Genomic DNA, 21,931 nt, shown 5'->3' on the forward strand with positions numbered 1-21,931 from the left:
ACATCACCATGGACAATTATTTCACCAATGTTGAACTAGGCAATTTTCTGCTTGCAAAAGCTATTACACTTGTTGGTACTATAAAGCAAAACAGACGAGAAATTCCAGCAGCACTCAAACACAATCGTCAGCGAGCACTTTATGAGAGTGTCTTTGGATTCAATAACAAAGCGACTTTGGTATCTTACAAGGCAAAGAAGGAGAAATCTGTAATTTTACTCAGTACCATGCATCACGATTGCAGTGTTGACAGCAATAACCAAAAATTGAAACCAGAAATCATCCTGCATTACAATGCAACAAAAGGAGGTGTAGATAAAATGGATGAGATGGTGGGAGAATATTCGTGTAAGAGGCAAACAAAACGATGGCCTGTAGTACTATTTTCAAATATGCTTGATGTAGCAGCCCTAAATTCATTCATTATTTATACAGAAACTAATCCTGAATTTCATGCACAGAGGAAGGACAGGAGATGCTTATTCTTGAAGGACCTTTGTCATGAACTTGTAATACCTCACATGATAGAGCGAAGCGACTTGAAATGCTTGCCAAAGAAAACTAAAGAAGCAATGAAACGGTGTGGCGTACAGTTTCAGATTACTCCAGAGCCAGGAGAAAGAAAACGAAAGCGTTGTTTCACGTGTCCAAGAAACATAGAGAGGAAAACTGAGCAATATTGTTCCACTTGTAAGGAAACTGTTTGCAAAGAACACTCTTCTGAAAAAATAACATGTCAGAATTGTTTGGAAGACTAATATAATAGAAAAGAAAGTTAGAATAAAAATGTAGCTGCAGCTAGTTTGCTATAGATTTCTATGCATTTTTGTGTGTTTTCATGTCTTTGCGTGAAATTTGGGAAAAAAAAGATTTTTTGGTGTTTTCTGTGAAAAATTATAATTAAAATGTTGTCCACTATTCATATTTTATTGAGCAATTTTGAAATAAACTTGTGAAAGTTATTTAAGTGTGTTTTTCTACATTATGTGCATGGGGGCCTAAAAGGCCCCCATGACGTTAATATGTATATTTTTAACGTCATGCGTTCTAGGGTTAACCAGTAGGTGTCAGCCCTTTTCGAACGGCATTCATTACCTTAGCAACAGTGTAGTTTGCTCACACGGGTAAGTGACGTTATTTCCACATCCGGTATTTATTTATTTTGTTACCGCGGGCTTTTTTGAAATTTTGCTTGTTAGCTACGTGTGACCGAGCAGCACAGCGCAGCTTTATACCTGGTAAGTTTTTTCATTTTTCATTTCTCTTTTGAGTTCATTTCACGACGATATATTTGCACATTTAGCTCCTTTATATATACATGTGCGTTTCTCTATTCCCAAGCGACTTTGATTTGCCCGTCCAAAGCAGATTTTTTAACAGTTTTTATAGTCACGAGTTCTCCCGTTTTCATCTTCTTTATTTACTTGTTTTCTCAGCAGCGTGCATATTTTTATTTTTTGCCCCTTTTTCACACATTTCCGACCTTGTCCAGTGTTCTATCTAATTCACGATGTGGCACGCTACTATCACTGACGGCATAGTACCTTGCTTTTGTTTTTAGAAGGCATTTTCGCCATTTTGTTTCCCTTCGCGTCTCTGGGACAGCGCTACGTTTCATACGGTTAGCCTGCCTTTTCTGAACTTTTTTATATATACATTTTTGTTGCGACCATACCAGTTGGTCAATCAGTTGTGCTTATTTAGTTTATATGCATGTCACCTTTAGTTTTTCAGTTTTTTCAGTTGTTTAAGGGCCATTAGCTGCCAGCTTTTTATCGTCAATATCACATGGGTATTTTTTTCTGATCTACCCTTTTTGATCTTGTTTTCAAGGCTATGATACTAGCTGGCTTAAGTATTTATTATTATTTTTATTTTTATTTTCATTTTTTCACATCGTTGGCATTTAACAAGAGTAAGTTTGTACACCATTAACATATGTGTTTCATACTTTTATATTAAGATGCTAATCAACTTGGAGATCCCTGTTCATATTTAGTGTCTTAGTCCTTCTTTCTCTTTTATCATTTAAATGTTTGATACATATAAATGTATGGGCAGTATGTATTTATTTATTTCTTACTTTATACAATTTTTAGTATTTCCAGTGTTGGTTTTTCATCTTTTTCATCTAATCTACAAGGCCATTTGTCTCCAGACAACACTTGGTATGTTCCTTATTTTGGAATTATACTTTTTAGTGTACCTTATTTATATGTTCTGTCCTCATTCGTCTCTATGTAATAATAATTAAAAAAAAATTTTAATTAATTAATTTTTAATATTTTGATATTGATTTATATTCATATTATTCATGTCCATAACAATTTTTTAGTCATCCATTATTTTCATCATTTGAGATATATATATTTGTAATTTTAATTGTTTTTTATTAAGTTGTCCTAATGGTTTAAATATGTTTAAAAATGCCATTTTGAGTCTTTTATGGTTTGATATGTTCAAAATGTCATTTGGAGTTTTTATTTTTATTTGTGTGTTTTAATTACTTTCTATTATATTTGTGTTTTTATGTACATTATTTTATAGACCCCTGACGCAGGCCTTACGGCCGAAACACGTCACGTGTCGGGTCATTTGTGCCATTGTGAATAAAGACCTTGTTCAGGAAGACACTCATTGTGAGAGGACCTTTTGTTGGATCCACTGTTTGTTTTTCCTTACTGGTTTTCCTGTGGAGAGCTCACCTTCTGTGAGTGTTTGCTTCGTAGGACTGAACCTTGGCCACGAGCATAGAGGAATGATAGGCCTTCCTCCCAAAGGAGTCTAAGGTTCTGGAGTCTTTGCCCGGGGGCGCTGAAGCATGCTCTCTAGAACTCTTAGCCTTCTTTAGGGCCAGATCCACCACACCAGAGTCGTGAGGCAACTGAGTGCGCATCAGCTCTGGGTCCCCATGGATCTGATACTGGGATTCGATCTTCTTGGGAATGTGGGGATTAGTTAGTGGCTTGGTCCAGTTCGCCAGCAATGTCTATTTTAGGACATGATGCATGGGTACTGTGGGCGCTTCCTTAGGTGGAGAAGGATAGTCCAAGAGCTCAAACATTTCAGCCCTGGGCTCATCCTCCACAACCACCGGGAAGGGGATGGCCGTAGACATCTCCCGGACAAAGGCCGCGAAAGACAGACTCACGGGAGGAGAAAGCTGCCTTTCAGGGGAGGGAGTGGGATCAGAAGGAAGGCCATCAGACTCCTCATCAGAGAAATATCTGATGTCCTCCTCCTCCTCCCACGAGGCCTCACCATCGGTATCAGACACAAGTTCACGAACCTGCGTCTGAAGCCGTGCCCGACTCGACTCCGTGGAAACACGGCCACGGTAGGAGCGTCGAGAGGTGGACTCCCTCGCCATCATCGGCGAAGCTCCCTCCGCCGACGTCGTCGGGGAGTCTGCCTGGGAGGCGGCCGTAGCGGTACCGGAGACCTCACCTCGGGCAAGGGGCCAGCCGGCGCCTCACTCGACGGTACCGGTGGCGCAAGCACCCCCGGTACCGGAGGGGAAGGGCGCAACAGCTCTCCCAGAATCTCTGGAAGAACGGCCCGGAGACTCTCGTGAAGAGCGGCTGTGGAGAAAGACTGAGAAGCCGATGCAGGCGTCGATGTCAGAGGCTGTTCCGGGCTGTCCAAGGGGGAGCGCATCGACACCTCCTGAACAGAGGGTGAGCGGTCCTCCCGGTGCTGATGCCTACTGGGTGCCGAATGCCTCGGAGACCCAGAGCTCTCGGTACCGAGACGGGAAGGAGACCGGTGACGATGCTTCTTAGACTTCTTCAAGCGAAGCATGTCACCGGAGCTTCCCGGTACCGACGAGGAGGACATAGAATCCAGCCGTCGCTTCCTCGGGCCCGAGGCCGAAGAAGGTCGATCTCGGGGGGGGGGGGCTGTACCGCAGGAGCCCTCAGGGCAGGGGGAGACCCACCCGAAGGCTCACCGCCACCAGCAGGGGAATGGACAGCCCTCACCTGCACTCCAGATGAAGCACCACCGTCCGACGACATCAGCAACAGCGGAGGTCCTGGTACCACCGACGTCGACGCAGCTTTTCGATACCTCGGTACTGACGATGCCGAAGGTAGGGGCCTCGATGCAGTCGATGCCGAAGGTAGAGGCCTCGATGCAGTCGATGCCAATGCCGAGGTCGAAGACTTCGATGCTGTCAACGTCGATGCACTCGATGCCCATGCTGTTGTCGTCGAAGAGCCCGAGAACAACACGTTCCACTGGGCCAATCTTGCTACCTGAGTCTTCTTTTTTAAAAGAGCACAAAGTCTGCAGAGGCCTGCGGGCGGTGCCCAGCCCCCAGACACTGAAGACACGAAGCGTGCCTATCAGTGAGCGAGATTACCTGGGCGCACTGGGTGCACTTCTTGAAGCCGCTGGAAGACTTCGATGACATGGGTGGAAAAATCACGCCGGCGAAATCAAAATTTGCGATGATGACGAAGGGCACCAAAAAGAAGGGAGAAAAACCCAAATCGAGGCCAAATAGGCCGGTCCCGAAAGCGAAAGGAAACTTACTCGGGAAAAAGCTGGAAACACGGGAAAAGGGTAAAGACCGATCGGTCTCTCTTTTTTTTTTTTTTTTAGCGAAAATCGCGAAGACGTGCAAGGGTCAACTTGAGGGGCACGAAATGGCGGTAAAACACGACCGTCCCGAGCGCGGACAAAAGAAGACTGACAAACACGAGCCGGTTCAGGCGGGAAGACGGCCGCGCATGCGCAGTGCGCATCGGCGCGCGAGGACTAGTAAAGGCCTTTGCTAGTGAAGTTTCCGGTTCTAGGGGGCTGCCGTGGATGTCACCCATCAGTGAGAACAAGCAGCCTGCTTGTCCTCGGAGAATAAATGTTATTCCATAAATACTCATCCTCCAATATGAATATTTGACAGCTCTGAGTTCTTGCCATATTTTTAAGTGGTTAATATTAAATTATCATACAGTGTAAGAATATATATTTTTTGTACAAAACTTGTTTCCATTCATGTGACATTCCTCCACATTTATTTTTAAAACTCATCTCTTAGGTTCTTTTTTAATCACATTCCAGTGTATCTCTCCCTTACAGAACAGTGTGTCATGCAAACAGACACACTCTTCTTAAATTCTACTGCAATGTTGCTAATATAGAGATACTGAAATAACACTGGGCCCAGCTCTAAGACACGGGGAGGGGCATTTTTGATGAGACATTTAAATTTGACTTTGGCCCAAATTCGAATAGGAAATAATGGCCATTTTCAAAACAGCAAAAATTATTTTTTTTTTGGGAAAATGGTCACATGCTAGATGTTTTTGTGCTCTATGCATTTATCTTTTTAGTCCTTTAAAAAATGTACAAAATCAAAACTATTGGGATGTAGGAAGAGCCAACATGCTTAGTAGACTGGCCATATAGACATCCTAGCAGAGCAGTGGGACACCCTAAGGGGCACTGCAGTTAACTTCACATTAAAGATCCCAGGTACACATCTTACAGTTACCCCTTTATACTATATAGTGAGCCCTCCAAAACCCACCAAAAACCTACTATACCCAACTGTACACCTCTACAATTGACCTTATGGCTGCAGGGGTCACTTATATTTATTTATTAGGATTTATTTACCGCCTCTTTAAGGGAATTCACTGAAGGCGGTGTACAGTAAGAATAGATCAAACATGAAAAACAGACAATTACAGCAGTAAAAATATTCAAAAACAATACAAAGTATGGCATGGTATACTATTTACAATGTCAACACAATACGTAATAGAACGTTATAAGTGATAGCGAAGGGTAAAGCAAAGATGGAACATATAGAAGGGTAAGAAAGCAGGAAGAGTTAGAAAGTAAGGTGATTGATTTAAAGAAACTTGCACATGAGGTCAGAGAAATAGTTAAATGTTGTCTCAGCAAGGGTAGGAGTGGATAAACATGTCCTGCTGCAGTATATGCAGCCTGAGTAGTCCTTGTGTGTGTGAGTGAGACTAATGGGATAGTTATGTCTTCCAGTAAAGGCCTGATTGAAGACCCAAGCTTTCACCTGCTTCCTGAAGTAGAGATAGTCTTGTGTTAAGCACAGCCTTTCAGGCAGTGTATTCCAGAGTGTGGGGGCTACTCTGGAGAAGGCTCACTTGTGGGTTTCACATTGTGTAATGGCTTTTGGAGAGGGTGTGGTTAGTGAAAGTCCTTGGGAGGACCTTAGTGATACGTCTGGCGAAGGCACAAGCGGAAGAACAAATGGCTAGAAATGTAAGGAGGGGTGACAAAAATGTCTTCAGGTATATAAGTGAAAGGAGAATGACTAAAAAGGGAATTGTGAGACTAAAAGATACTGCGAACCGCTATGTGGATAATGGTGAAGAAAAAGCAAATTTGCTAAATAGATACTTTTGTTCTGTTTTCATAGAAAAAAATCCTGGAGAAGGACCGCGATGGACTGCAAAAAGTACAAATGAGATTGAAGTGGATAGAGCACCATTCACGGAAGAGAGTGTGTATGAACAGCTTGAAAAGCTAAAGGTGGACAAAGCCATGGGACCGGATGGGATCCACCCCAGGATATTGAGGGAGCTCAGAGAGGTTCTGGCAGGTCCGCTTAAAGATTTGTTTAATATATCCTTGCAGACGGGAGAGATTCCGAGGGATTGGAGAACGGCGGAGGTGGTCCCTCTTCACAAGAGTGGTGATAGGGAAGAAGCTGGAAACTACAGGCCAGTAAGCCTCACTTCGATTATTGGAAAAGTAATGGAAGCGATGCTGAAGGAAAGGATAGTGAATTTCCTGGAAGGCAATAAGTTGCAAGATCCGAGACAACATGGTTTTACCAAAGGGAAATCGTGCCAAACGAATCTCATTGAGTTCTTTGATTGGGTGACAGGAGAATTGAATCAGGGACGAGCTATGGACGTAATCTACTTAGATTTCAGCAAAGCTTTTGACACGGTTCCCTACAGGAGGCTCTTAAATAAACTGGATGGGCTGAAGATAGGACCCGAAGTGGTGAACTGGATTAGGAACTGGTTGACGGACAGGCGCCAGAGGGTGGTGGTGAATGGAGTTCGCTCGGAGGAGGGAAAGGTGAGTAGTGGAGTGCCTCAGGGATCGGTGCTGGGGCCGATTCTGTTCAATATATTTGTGAGTGACATTGCCGAAGGGTTAGAAGGTAAAGTTTGCCTATTTGCGGATGATACTAAGATCTGTAACAGAGTGGACACCCGGGAGGGAGTGGAAAACATGAAAAAGGATACGAGGAAGCTAGAAGAATGGTCTAAGGTTTGGCAATTAAAATTCAATGCGAAGAAATGCAAAGCGATGCAATCCTCAGGAGACGTATGTGTTAGGCGGGGAGAATCTGATAAGTACTGACGGGGAGAGGGATCTTGGGATGATAGTATCTGAGGATCTGAAGGCGACGAAACAGTGTGACAAGGCGGTGGCCATAGCTAGAAGGTTGTTAGGCTGTATAGAGAGAAGTGTGACCAGCAGAAGAAAGGAGGTGTTGATGCCCCTGTATAAGTCGTTGGTGAGGCCCCACCTAGAGTATTGTGTTCAGTTTTGGAGGCCGTACCTTGCGAAGGATGTAAAAAGAATTGAAGCGGTGCAAAGAAAAGCTACGAGAATGGTAAGGGATTTGCGTTACAAGACGTATGAGCAGAGACTTGATGACCTGAACATGTATACTCTGGAAGAAAGGAGAAACAGGAGTGATATGATACAGACGTTCAAATATTTGAAAAGTATTAATCCGCAAAGGAACCTTTTCCGGAGGTGCGAAGGCGGCAGAACGAGAGGACATGAAATGAGATTGAAGGGGGGCAGACTCAAGAAAAATGTCAGGAAGTATTTTTTCATGGAGAGAGTAGTGGATGCTTGGAATGCCCTCCCGCGGGAGGTGGTGGAAATGAAAACGGTAACAGAATTCAAACACGCGTGGGATAAACATAAAGGAATCCTGTTCAGAAGGAATGGATCCTAAGGAGCTTAGCCAAGATTGGGTGGCAGAGCCGGTGGCGGGAGACGGGGATAGTGCTGGGCAGACTTATACGGTCTATGCCACAGCCGGTGGTGGGAGGCGGGGCTGGTGGTTGGGAGGCGGGGATAGTGCTGGGCAGACTTACACGGTCTGTGCCCTGAAAAGGACAGGTACAAATCAAGGTAAGGTATACACAAAAAGTAGCACATATGAGTTTATCTTGTAGGGCAGACTGGATGGACCATGCAGGTCTTTGTCTGCCGTCATTTACTATGTATGTTACTATGTATGTTCGCAGTGTGTGGAGAATCATCTTATTTTTAGGTACTTAGGGCCATTTCCTTTCAAGGCCTTAAAGATCAGACATAGTTTTAAATTTAGCCCTGTATTGTACTGGTAGCCAATGAAGTTTTTGCAAAAATGGTGTGATATGGTCACGTCACTTGCAACCTTCTATGAGTCTTGCTGCTGCATTCTGAATTAACTGGAGCTGGTGCAGACCCTTTGTAGTCAGACCATTGTATAGTGCATTGCAGTAATCCAGTCTTGATGTTATCATTGAATGTACAATTGGGATAAGATTTACCTTCTCGATGTAAGGAGAGAGGCAGCATAGCTGTCGCAAATAGTAGAAGCAGCTCTTGAAGGTTGCTTGGATGTGGGGAATCCGTGTAAGTGTTGAATCTAACTGTATTCCAAGGTTTCTGACTTGACATTTCGTTCTTTAGATTGTAAGCTCCTTTGAGCAGGGACCATCCTTCTTTGTTTATTTTGTACAGCGCTGTGTAACCCTAGTAGCGCTCTAGAAATGTTAAGTAGTAGTAGTAGTGATTTGAGGGGGAATTCATACTTCCCAAAAGGGATTTTGATGTCAGGTATGTATCCACTTGTGTTAGGGACCCAGAGAAGCTCCGTTTTACTTGGGTTCAGGCAAAGATTGTTGTGTTTAGCCCATTCTTGAATTGATGTTAGACAGGTAATCAGTTTATTCAAGGCTGTAGGTAAGTCAGGTTCAATGGGTATGAGTAGCTGCACATCATCCGCATAGATGTAGAACTGAGTGTCCATTGACCGAATCAGTTCAGCTAGTGGTTTGAGGTAGATATAGAATAGGTGACAGTATCGATCCTTGTGGTACTCTGCAGGTCAGTGTCCACGTTAGTGATGAGCTGCTGCCAAACATTATGGATTGTTGCCTGTCTGATAGGTAGGATCTGAACCAAGCAAGTACTGTTCCATTCATACCTGTTTCTGTCAGTCTTGCTAGCATGATATCATGATCCACTGTGTCAAAAGCTGCAGAGAAATCAAGCAGTACTAACATCGAGGCAAATCCCTTGTCTCGGTTTCTGTGAAGATCATCTAGTACGGATACAAGGACCGTTTCTGTACCATAACCAGGTCTGAATCCAGACTGACTTGGATCTAGCCAGTTTCTCTTTTCTAACCAGTCATTACGTTGAACACAGACTGTTAGTTCTATGAGTTTCCCTAGAAACGGGATGTTGGATACTGGCCTGTAATTTTCAAGTTTGTCCTAGTCAACAAGAGGGCGGACCACTGCCCTTTTTAATGCTGTTGGTAGTTGCCCATTAGAAAGAGAGGTGTTCACAATTTTGTGGGGCCTTCTATAAGGCCCATACTTGCCTGCAGAACTATCTTTGATGGGCAGGGATCGAGGGAGCAGATAGTTGGTTGAAGGTCTCTTAGGATTTTGTCAAGGCTCTCCTCTATCATTGGGTTAAAAGTGACCCATCTGTCTCTGTCAGGAGGGGGCGAGTTTGTGCAACCCTGGTTGACTGGATGGGGACTAGGTGGGACTGCAAGTGAATCCTGGCAGAGACTTTTAATTTTGTTGGCAAAGTATGCAGCAAAATCATTGCAATTCAGTTTAGACTGGGCAGGCTGGTTCTGTTGTGGGGGCTACAGTAGGCTGTTTACTATACTGAACAGCTGCTTGGTTGAATTGGCAGCCTGTGCAATGCATTGCGAGAAATACTGTTTTTTGGTTGCTGTTAATGCTTGGTGGTACTTTGCCATGTGCTTCCTACAGTTTAGTCTGTCTTCATCCAGGTGAGATTTGCGCCATCTCCTTTCCAGTTTTCGTCCTTCGCGTTTAAGGATTTGAAGTTCTGGAGAAAACCAAGGTGAGCGTTTGTGAGTGGGGCGTAAGACCTTTTTTAGTGGTGCTGTTTTCTCTAAGGTCTTGGCTAAGTGTGTATTCCAGATATCAATTGTTCCGACACTGTTGGTGTCTTTTCATCCACATGTGGATAGTCCAAGGCCTCTAGGCAATTCTCAGCGGTCAGCTTTTTTTTGTCTCTGATCTCCTTCCAAATTCTGGGAAGTGCCATTTGTTTTAGGTGGTCACTTATGGAGAATTTAATTAGAAAATGGTCTGACCATGATAGGAGTGTTATTTCAATACTGTTATCCCAGAATCCTGGGATATCCACCCCTTTGTAGAATACGAAGTCTAGTATGTGACCCTTTTTGTGGGTTAGAGAATTGATCACCTGTGTAAATCCTAGTGCTGTCATCGTGTCCAAGAAGGCAGTTTGTGGTGGTATCTGGGGTTTTGATATGTAGATTGAAGTCTCCCATGATCACCAGACTAGGGTAATTCAGAGTCACTTGAGTAATCAGGTCTAGGTCTATGTGGATACAGTAGGTTTTTGTTGAGTTTGGGAGGGCTCACACTTTCCACCATAAGTGTAACAGTTAGAGTGGGATATGGGCCTGGGTCCCCTTCTCTACAGTGTACTGCACTAACCACTAGGCTATTCCAAGGACCAGCTTGCTGCTCCGATAGAACTGGCTATAAAATCTGAAGCTGTCAGAGACTGTGATGTACTATTTCTTTCACATCTTTGGGGGGTGGGATGGGGTCAGTGACCATTAGGGGAGTAAGGGCGGGGTGGTCATACCTTAATCCCTCCAGTGGTATTCTGGTCATTTAGAACACCTTTTTTCTGATTTAGTCATTATAGAAACAGGTCTAGACCAAAATGTTGAAATTGAAGCCCTGACCCTTTACCCTTTTCCTTTTTGTTCCATTATGACTGAAAAACGTCCAAGTGTTAGGAACGCCCTAATCCCACCCCCAACACGCTCCCTTGTGATTTGGATGCACTGCATAGATAAACATCTGCACAATAGGTTTCAAAAATAGCGACTTGGACGTTTTGAGAAGGAATATGTCCAAATGTCCCTTTATGACACTTTTTAGATGTTTTTCTCTTTTCAAAATGAGCCCCAGGGTATACCACTCACTAATTTCCACCAAATAGGGTCTCACAACCACCATTATGCATTCTATAACTTAATCACTTCTCTACCTAGTTAAAAACTTTGTCCTTCTCCTAGATGGATCAGTTTGCTACTCAGAAGGAGACTACCTTTATTTCAGGTAGCAGGTGAAAGCCTGCCTCCCCTCCTAAGCCTTTAGAGGGTAAAGCTTTAAGGAGCCACCTAGTTTTAGACAGTGCTTTTTTTGTAGAAAAAAAGGTGCTGGTACTCATGGGCAGGGTCACCACATGTGGCTCCACCCCCACGATAACCACACCCACATTAGCCACACCCCTTATACCAGCTATGGCACATATAAACAGACATCATTGAAAATATTATACTAGTATAAGAGAACAAAATAACGTGATTTTCTTCATTATAAGTAATTTCTGTAAGCTGTTACAGCTCCAGTATACCCAGTGCAAAATAAGACAGCAGATGTAAGTTCTCAAATTGGACATATTTCAAACACTAAAATGAAAATAAAATGATTTTTTCTACCTTTGTTGTCTGGTGACTTTGTTTTTCTTTCCATATTGGTCCCAGTCTCTGATTCTGCTGCTCTCTATCTGTTCCCTTAACTCCGTTTCCAAGGCTTCCTTTCCATTTATTTCTTTACTTTCTGCCTTTCCTCTTCATTTCTTGTCCTACATCCATAAGTAAAAGCTGTCCACTAGATCCAGCTTCTGTCGATTTTCTTCATCCATGTGCAGTTTTTCTCCTCTCTTCCTTTTCCCTCATCTCATCTTATTCCTCACTCTTCCTCCCCACCATCCATGTCCAGCATTTCTTCTCTCTCCCTTCCCTCTCCTCCATCCATGTCCTGCAACTCTCTTCTCTCCCCTGCCCCCCTCCAGCCACCAATACCCACCCAGCGATTCCCTTGGCTGCCCTGCCCCCCTCCAGGCATCCATACCCACCCAGTGATTCCCTTTGCTCCCCTGCCCCCCTCCAGGCATCCATACCCACCCAGCGATTCTCCTCACTCCCCTGCCTCCGTCACAGCAGCCGCAGTGAAAGCCATTCTCTAGCCTTCCCTTAGTTTCCAGTCAGTGTCCTGCCTTTGCGGAAAGAGGAAATGATGTCAGAAGAAAGCGGAACACTGACTGGAAACGAAGGGAAGGCTAGAGACGGCCTTTCACTGCGGCTGCTGCGGAGGTAAATGATCAACGACGATTTAAACCCCCCAGAGGGCGGGAGATGAGGTAAGCATGGCTTGTGGTGCCCTCCTGCCATGCTTACCTTACTTACCGCCGGCTCACCTGCCACAACAACCGGCTTGCAAGAGCTCTTGCGAGCCGGCTCCAGCACACCACGCCCCTGGGAGACTGAGAGGAAGTGCAGGGCAAAAAAAAGGTGCCGGTACGCCGTACCGTTGCATACCAGCACAAAACAAAGCACTGGTTTTAGAATGCCAGTATTCTAGTCATTTATGTGCATATGTGAACATACATGCACATAAATGAGCAGTTTCCACCTGTGGTATTCTGTAAGTATGCACCTATATACAATGGAGCGTATTTTATTGGTAAACATTCATACAGGTGGACTGGTAGGAGCATGGGATAACAAACTTATGTAACCACTTAGGTGGAGGAACACAAAGGACCTAATGGGTATAAAGCAAAAAACCCAAAGGAGTAGGGAGAAGTGATGGCACTTCAAAAACAAACCAGTATTAATTTGTTGTTGATACACTCATATACTTTTGAAGGCTCTTCAAAGTATAGGAGTGTATCAACAATAAATAAATATTGAATTTAATATCTGTGAGCGACATTGTGGAAGGGCTGACTGGTAAGGTTTGTCTCTTTGTGGATGAAACCAAACTCTGTAATAGGGTGGACACCCTGGAGGGTGTGGATGGCATGAGGAAGGATCTACCAAAGCTTGAAGAATGGTCCAATAACTGGCAACTCAGAGTTAATGCTAAGAAATGCAGCATCATGCACTCGGGTGACAAGAATGCAGGGGAGCAGTACAATATAGGGGTTGAAGTGCTTCTGTGTATGAAAGAAGTGCAAGACTTGGGGGTGATTGTGTCCAATGTCCTTAAGGTCTCCAAACAGGTAGAAAAAGTGATGTTAAAAGCAAGAAGGATGCTTGACTGCATAAGGAGAGGAATGGCCAGCAGGAAAAAAGTGGCAGTGCCCTTAAGTCTCTGGTGAGGCCCCATTTAGAGTACTGTATGCAATTCTGGAGACTGCACCTACAGAAGGATATAAACAGGATGGAGTCAGCCCAGAGGATGGCTACAAAATTGGTAAGAGGTCTCGGTCAAAAAACATAGAGAGACAGGCTTAGGAACCTCAACATATACGCTGGAGAGACAGGCGGGAGAGAGGGGGTATGATAGAGACATTTAAATACCTCAGTGGCATTAATACACAGGAGGTGAGCCTTTTTCAAATGAAGGAAAACTCTGGAATGTGGGGGCATATGATGAAGTTAAGAGGAAATAGGCTTAGGAGGAATCTAAGAAAAATACTCTTTTCAAGGAAAGGGTGGTGGATGAGTGGAATGGTCTCCCGGTGGAGGTCGTGGAGATGAGGACTGTGTCAGAATTTAAGAAAGCATGGGACAAGCATGTGGGATCACTTAGGAAAGCATGGGACAAGCATGTGGGATCACTTAGGAAAGGAAGAGTTAGTGATTACTGAGGATGGGCCACTTGGCCCTTATCTGCCGTCATGTTTTTAACAGACTTTTGGTTCCATGGTTTGCTTTTTTTTTTTTTTAATCACTTTGGATTTTTTTTTTTTCACAAAAGTGCCTACTTTTCTTTATAGAATTCTATCAAGTGGCCAAAAATACACCTATATTTAAGAATCAAACACATTAACTGTACAGCTGATGCAAATACTTGAATCTAGATTATATATTGTGTGTGTGTAATTTTGTGCAATCTCCCCCAGATTTTATATATATATATATATATATATATCTTGACCAAATATCAATAACTGGGTGCTAACAACCATGCCTCTACACAATGTTTTACTGTTTTTATATATATTTGACTCTTTTATTGCATTTTTTTCAATGTATACTATGCTGATACTGTATCACATAAGGGCTCATTAGAGAACAAAAAAACACATAAAAAAAAAGTCATAAGATGGGAAGAAGGATGTTTTTCTCTCAAAAATGTCCAAGTTATGATTTTTTCACACCCATATTTTATACATTTTGCTCCAAAATTCATCCAAATTTCAAGGGAGTGTGTTGGGGGGGCATGTTTTGGGTAGGACATGGGCAGCACCAAAAGAGAAGTTTTTCTGCAATAATAGAACAAAAAGAAAATGTCTAGGGCCAAAATTTAAATGTTTTTGGCTAGACCTGTTTCAATCATGTCTAAATGACCAAGAGGTGCTCTAAATGACCAAAGGTGCACTGAACGGATAAAGGTATAACCCCCTTACTCCCCTAGTGGTCACTGACCCCCTCAGATATGACAATGACAGTGCATACCAGGCTCCATGACAGCTTCAGATATGATGGCCATTCCTATTAGAGCAGCAAACAGGTCCCAGGAATAGTCTAGAGATTAGAGCAGTGGACTGTAGAGAAGGGGACCCAGGCCCATATCCCATTCTAACCGGTATAATTGTGGTGGAATATGCGAGTCCTCTAAAAAAAAAGCCACTAAATACCTACTGTACCTACATATAGGTGACACCTGCAAACTTGAGAGCTATTGCAGTGGTATACAGTAAGGTACAGTAGGTATTTTCTGCTCCTGCAGGGCTCACCATTCAATATAAGAGGCTATGGTGAGATGTGTACCTGGAAGCTTTTATGTGAAGTCCACTGCAGTGCCCCCTAGGCTGCTCCAGTGCTCTGATGGGATGTCTGTGTGGTCAGTCTATTAAGCATGATGGCCCCCCCCCCCCCCCCCCAATATTCCAATGGTTGGATATTGGGCCATGTTTTTCTTAGACATTCATTCTCCAAAATGATTCCAAAAGAAAAACACACTAAGCACAAAATGCTTAGAAGAAGGCAATTTTCGAACCAAAAAGATAGTTGTTTTTCAGGTTCAAAAATGGCTATGTTCACCACTCAAGTTTTAGATGTGTAGCAAAATGTCCAAAATCAGACTTTAGCATTGTATTGAAAATGCCCCATCCACGTTTAATTTGCCTCTTTCAAAGTTTGCATTGCTGTTCTGTGTACTATGCTGATATCTGATCATTTTATTATTGTCCTACTATCACTAATTTTAAATTCCCTGCTTCTGGTTACACTTGCAGTGCCCATTCACTAACCCATGAGAACTGAACATGCCCACTATCCACCCCCCAAACACACCCTCCTCAGTGTTAAAAAATAGAAATTATTATTTAGCACGTGGGAAGCATGCATACATGCCAAAACTGACGTGGGATGCCTCAGCGTGCCTCGCAGTAGGTGTTTTAAACTTGTGGTAAGCACGCGTTAGCGCTAACTGCAGCTTTGTAAAAGAGCCCCGGAGTAAATAAATAAACTTTTTGTTAATTCAAAATTCTTTTTTTGTTGAGATCTGTACCTATGAACCCATGTTCTCTAAACTCACATAGTTCACTTACTTCAAAATACTGCACTTAAAACTGTTGCCTCAGATACAAAATTAGATTGTGAGCCCTCCGGTAATTGGGAAATAATATACCTCTACTCTGCTACTGAAAAGGGGTGAACTAAATCTACATAAAATCAATCCACATCTTCTCCTTGCTCCAAAACTACAAGGAACCTCACAAGGGAGAGATAAATACAATAAAAAAAATGAAATAAGAATCAATCCCAATACTATGAATTAAAAACCCTGGTACTGACTGATACGTGAAAGGAGTTTAGGAGAATTCAAGCGCCTGCAGCAGTGCTTCAATCTCAATGAACCAAGCCGAAAACGGTTCACACGATCGCCCTGTATACGAGTGTCACCTATGAAGTTTTGTAGAAACGCTGGTACTTTTATTGGAGTTCTCTATTGGTGTACGAAATAAGAGGGATAAAAATTTCCCTATACACATATACAGGAGTAATTATTCAGAAGACTCATGGATTTAGAGAGTGGTCGTGTGAGCCGGTTTCGGAATGATTCATTTTTTTTTTGTACCCCGCGCTTTCCCACTCATGGTAGGCTCAATGCAGCTTACGTGGGTCAATGGAGGGTTAAGTGACTTGCCCAGAGTCACAAGGAGCTGCCTGTGCCTGGTGGGGATTGAACTCAGTTCCTCAGGACCAAAGTCCACCACCCTAACCACTAGGCCACTCCTTGAGATTGAAGCTCTGCTGCAGGTGCAGCCTATACTGAATTCTCCTAAATTCCTTTCACATATCAGTCAGTACCAGAGTTTTTAAGTCAAAGTATTAAGATTGAAACAAGAACCAATCTCCTTACTCAAGCATTTTTTTTTAAAGTGATTATATCTGGGGGGGGGGGGGTCAGCTTCCCTGGTCTCTTCCCTCTTTCTAATGATACAGTACATTTGTTTAAAATAACTGTAATAGATGCAGTCACCATGTCCTTAAACTCTCTATACTCACAAATTGAAGATGAGTGTACAACCAGCATCAAACAAAAAACCTCATGTGAATAAGTTATACAGTGATAACATACAAACATGTATCCTCAAATCATTCCATGCATCAATTTATCAAGCACAGGTCCCATTGTATGTGATGAGATGTAGCTACTAATAACCTGGGGTAACAGTAAAATAACTTGTCTTAATGGTAGCCCACATTAATAACTTCCCTTCTCCCCCCCCCCCCCCAAGTAGATTCTTATTTAGATCAGTCTGAGTTTTAGATATTGATTTTCTCAATGGTAGCCATAAAATGGATGGTCAACAAGGGGACCCTCATTGCTGTGCTTTGCCCCCATTGATGTGTAAGAAATCCATTGATAAAACTAAGTACTGGTTTGCTAAATCACGCTAGTCTAGCACCTTGTTCATGCATCTTCACAATACTTCCAATACGTATCTATAATCGCGGGAGAATCGCCCCCCTCCCTCTCCCCTGTCCTCCGAGTTCCAGGCCCCCCTCCCTCCCTCTCCTCCGAGTGCTAGCCAACCTGCATTGCCCACCCTCTTCTACCAGTCCTCTGCCTGCCTCTGGTCCCACCCTTCTGGAAACAGGAAATGAGGGCGGGACCAGAGGCAGAGCTGAGACAGAAGAGAAGGCAGGCTGAAGCGCTGTGCCTACTCGCCTTTCACTGCTGCCGCCGGACCCCAAGGTAAGAACTTTTAAATTCTGGGCAGCATTCAGGAAGGCGAGGGGCACGTGGAGGACTGGGAAAAGAAGGCGAGCAACACAGGTCGGGCTGCCACTCAGAGGGGGGAGAGAGAGAGAGAGGGGGGGGAGGGAGGCGCGGGGGTCTGGAACTCGGAGGGGAGGGGAGGAGAAAGAGGGAGAGAGGGAGGGGCATAAAACTCAGAGGGAAGGAGGGAAGGTGGGGGCCTGGAACTCGGAGGAGAGAGAGGAGGGCCTGGAACTCGGAGGAGAGGGAGAAGAGGGGGCCTGGAACTTGGAGGAGAGGGGGGAGGAGAGGGAGGCCTGGAACTCGGAGGAGAGGGAGAGAGAGAGGGAGGGAGGGCGGGGGCCTGGAACTCGGAGTAGACAGAGGGAGTCCTGGAACTCAGAGGAGAGAGAGGGAGGGAGACCTGGAACTCGGAGGAGAAGGGAGCCTGGAACTCAGAGGAGAGGGAGGGGGCCTGGAACTCAGATGAGAGGGGAGGAGAGAGGGGGCCAAGCTGGAGAATAACCTTGCTAGCGCCCATTTCATTTGTGTGAGAAACGGGCCTGTTTTACTAGTGTTCTAATAAACTTGACAGAGGGTAATTGTTCAGAAATCCTCCACTTATGAACTGACATGCAATCATGTAAAAATGCTGCTGCTTCAAGAGTTAGGAATTTCCTAACAAAGAGGATCCCTAAACACAAAGAAGATGAAATAAAAACAAAAAAAATGACCTCATGCCTGTTGATGTGTTATGATAGGAAAGAATGGTACTTAGACAGCAACTCCAGTAGTCAGGAAATAAGGTCAGTGCTGGACATAGTAACATAGTAGGTGACAGCAGATAAAGACCTGTATGGTCCCATCCAGTCTGCCCAACAAGATAAACTCATAGTATAAGGTATGATGTGATACTACATACATAACTTGATCTTGATTTGTCCTTGCTATTTTCAGGGCACAGACCACAGAAGGATTCCTTTGTGTTTATCCCACACATTTTTTAATTCCATTACCATTTTCATCTCCACCTTCTCCCACGGGAAAGCATTCTAGGTATCTACCACCCTCTCCATGAAAAAGTATTTCCTGATATTATTCCTAAGTCACCCCCTCCCTGCAACCTCAATTCATATCCTCTACTTTTACCAACTTCCCGTCTCTGAAAAACATTTGTAAATGAATATTTTTCAAATATTTGAATGTCTGTATCATATCACCCATATCTCTCCTTTCCTCCAGGGTGTACAAGTCTCTCCACATACGTCTTGCAATGCAAACCCCTACCATTTTTTGTTGCTTTTCTTTGATCCATTTCAACTCTTTACATTCTTAGGAAGAAATACACAATACTCCAAATGGGGCCTCACCAATGACTTTTACAGGGGCATCAACACCGCCTTCCTTCTGCCTTCCCCTCTCTATGCAGCCTAGCATCCTTCTGGCTGTGGCCACCACCCTGTCGCACTGCTTTGTCATCTTAAGATCCTCAGATACCATCACCCCAAGATCCCTCTCCTAAGCTGTACTTATCAATCTCTCTCCTCCTATCTGGTACATCTCCTTTGAATTTCTGTCGACGGGACATTCCAATCCACATCAGGCAAGTTGAAAACTTCCAGCAACCTCTTGCATTCCAAGCTTATGGATATTTTTGATCAGATCTTTGTCCAGCTTCTCCATTTCTGCCAGAGTTCTGTAGATAGCACCTGTGTGGACATAGGTTCCATTTTCTCTTTCCAGAACAATCCATATATCTTCTTCCTTCCCCAGGTTCCCTGCATTTCTGCTGGGATATTATTTTTCACATACAGTGCCACACCTCCACCTCTTTTGGCCCTTCCTATCTTTCCTCGAAATATTATAGCTGATATTAGGAGACAAATGGGGCAAGCTCTAAGGTACCAGGATAGTTTGCCTTAGGACTAAGGCACAACATATACTGCACTGAATAAAAGACATGTTGATATGATTAATTGTGTGAGAAGATGTACTATGTTAAGGGATATCAATAAGCACATTGTCCAATAAAGGGTTTAAAGAAGATAATTGTCTCTTGGTTTTCCTATATAGGGAGAGTTAGCCAGGGAAAGACTATAAAACGTCAGAAGAAGGATAGTAACATAGCAACTTATAGGAACCAGCAGCTCTCCAAGTCAGAGGAAAGGAAGTTTTCTTTTTCCATATAGGATAGATGGAGGTAAAGTTAGCAGATTATTACAGACTCTATTAAGAAAAAGGGACAAACAGGTAAGAGAGAAGTTTAATCAATCCAAAACACAACAAACTGAAAATATATAAATTCAGAATAGCTTAGCTTCAGGCTTGCAGTGCTTCTCAGGAGTTCCTAACTTTCCAGGGCAGACTTCTACGGTCTGTGCCCTGAAAATGGCAAAGACAGATCAGGATGGACAGGATTGGGCTACAGTGACAACTCTAGTAGTTGGGAAGTAAGGCAGGTGCAGGACAGGCTTTTAAGGTCTGTGTTCAAAAAATAGCAAAGATATCAAGTACGTGTATTTTATATCACATTGATATCATATGCTGTATATTTCAATGGGGGAGGGGAAGACATCTGTGTTGTAGTATTGTGTTCCAAGATCGCATCATATATAATTGTTTATATGTGATTACTGAGTAACCTGCGGTACCTTAGATTAATGTGTGTTACGCTAACCTAACACATATTGACCTTTAATATGTGCTAAGAGGCAAATAACCCATGTTATAACTGTAAGGCACCTTAATAACTACCCCTGTAAATTGACCTTTAATATGTGCTAAGGGGCAAATAACCCATGTTATAACTGTAAAGCACCTTAATAACTACCCCTGTAAATGTAAGCCAATATATAGTGGACCTATATTTAGGATCATTTTCAGCCCAAAATGTAGGTGCCTCAGCTCGACTACAAATTTTTCTGAGGCATCTAAGCACAGAGATGTCTAGGTTAAGGCCTGTCAGGAGAGTTGGAAGTTTTAAGGTAAAATGAGGACTCTCTAATGGAGAAAGTTCATTCATAGTGGTAAAAATAAATAAGTAGTAATAAATGGCTTGTCCAGAGCGAAGTATTGCTAATCTAATTTTGGTTTTGAGGGGGTACTTTTGTAGAGGGAGTTTTCAAGATACTACTTACAGAAGAAGTTAATTATAACTTTCAGAATATTGACTCCATGAAATGGAGAACTCTGACAGGAATAATTCACCACATACCAACCAACCACAGGAATAGAAAATATGACAGCAAATAAGGACCTCATACCCCATCCAGTCTGCATTTTCCTAGTGTGATATCCCAGAGTTCTACCCAGTCTCAAATTTCATTTATATGCATTTGATATTCCATCTTTTTCTAACGAAACACACAAGGCAGATTACAGAAAGGAAAGATACACTGAACAAGAATTATCGCTGGTTATCCCATACTTTCTTTGATTAATTTACTCTTTTGACCTTTACTCTATCTACCAGGAGTCCATTTCATTAGAGAATCAAGAAGAATTTTCAATATAGCATCATAATTTCTCTTATATCTTTCATATATAAAAACATTACTCCATCAACATCATGTTCAATAGAGGATCTAAATTCAATTCATACATATTTGCATATGGTATTTATAATGTTCTACTTAAGACAAATAGATAATACTTACGGTAAGATTTGCCATAATTGCTTTAGGGTCATCTGTTAAACAAAAATATATATGTATAAAAAGATTTGAAAAATATTCCTCAATAGGTATAATTTGTTTAGTAAAGACATGTGTAGGGTAATTTTAAAGACACTAAGACAGACACTTATTTTTTGCCTATTTTTATAAAGGCATATAGGCACCTATGTGTCTTTATAAAATACTAAACCAAATACCAAATCTTCTAGAAATCACATGTAAATTAAAGGTAAAGAATTTTACATCTGCTGAGGCCTGTCAAACGTGTCTAAACTGCAACAGCCCATGTTCCATCCAAACACCTTCCCCTTATGCTTCAAATACATGCCTGCCTGTATTGCTTGTACTTTCAGGCACAACCTATTTTCTTTTAAGGCCTTTTACAGATGTAAATCAGCATTTTATTCAGAAAAAAGGTTGATAAAATTACTTCCTACAAACTGTGGACCAAATTTTAATGCATTCAGTAAATCAGAACGCTCTAGCTGGATAGCACATCCCATGCTTATTCTCCGCCCCTGAAATGCCCCTCCAGAAAATAAATACCATGCTCAAGCAAGTTACTTACTGTAAAATGCTTTAACGCACTTTGTGGTAAGATTTCATGCATGCTAAGCATGCACTGGGGGACAGTCTATATATGGTGCCTAAAAAAAAAAAATAGTAATAATAATTGGTGCTGAAATCAATGCCGACTAAGCTTATTCTATAATCAGTGCCTAGATTTAGGTCCTGGTTATAGAATACACTTGGTTGATATTTTGGCAC

At 42.8% G+C, this 21,931-nt stretch overlaps 1 protein-coding gene across 13 annotated transcripts in view; it reads right to left on the reverse strand.

Annotated features, from left to right (window-relative positions):
• Positions 1-21,931, reverse strand: part of ENPP2 (ectonucleotide pyrophosphatase/phosphodiesterase 2) — a 379,835-nt gene that overhangs the window by 147,493 nt on the left and 210,411 nt on the right. For all 13 annotated transcript variants that reach the window (XM_030218400.1, XM_030218486.1, XM_030218477.1 and 10 more), the window contains exon 14: positions 21,146-21,177. In XM_030218400.1, the coding sequence (XP_030074260.1) occupies positions 21,146-21,177 (32 nt within the window). The remainder of the gene's footprint in view (positions 1-21,145; positions 21,178-21,931) is intronic.

The sequence above is a fragment of the Microcaecilia unicolor genome, chromosome 1 (genome assembly GCF_901765095.1).
Source record: "Microcaecilia unicolor chromosome 1, aMicUni1.1, whole genome shotgun sequence".
Taxonomy (NCBI): Eukaryota; Metazoa; Chordata; class Amphibia; order Gymnophiona; family Siphonopidae; genus Microcaecilia; species Microcaecilia unicolor.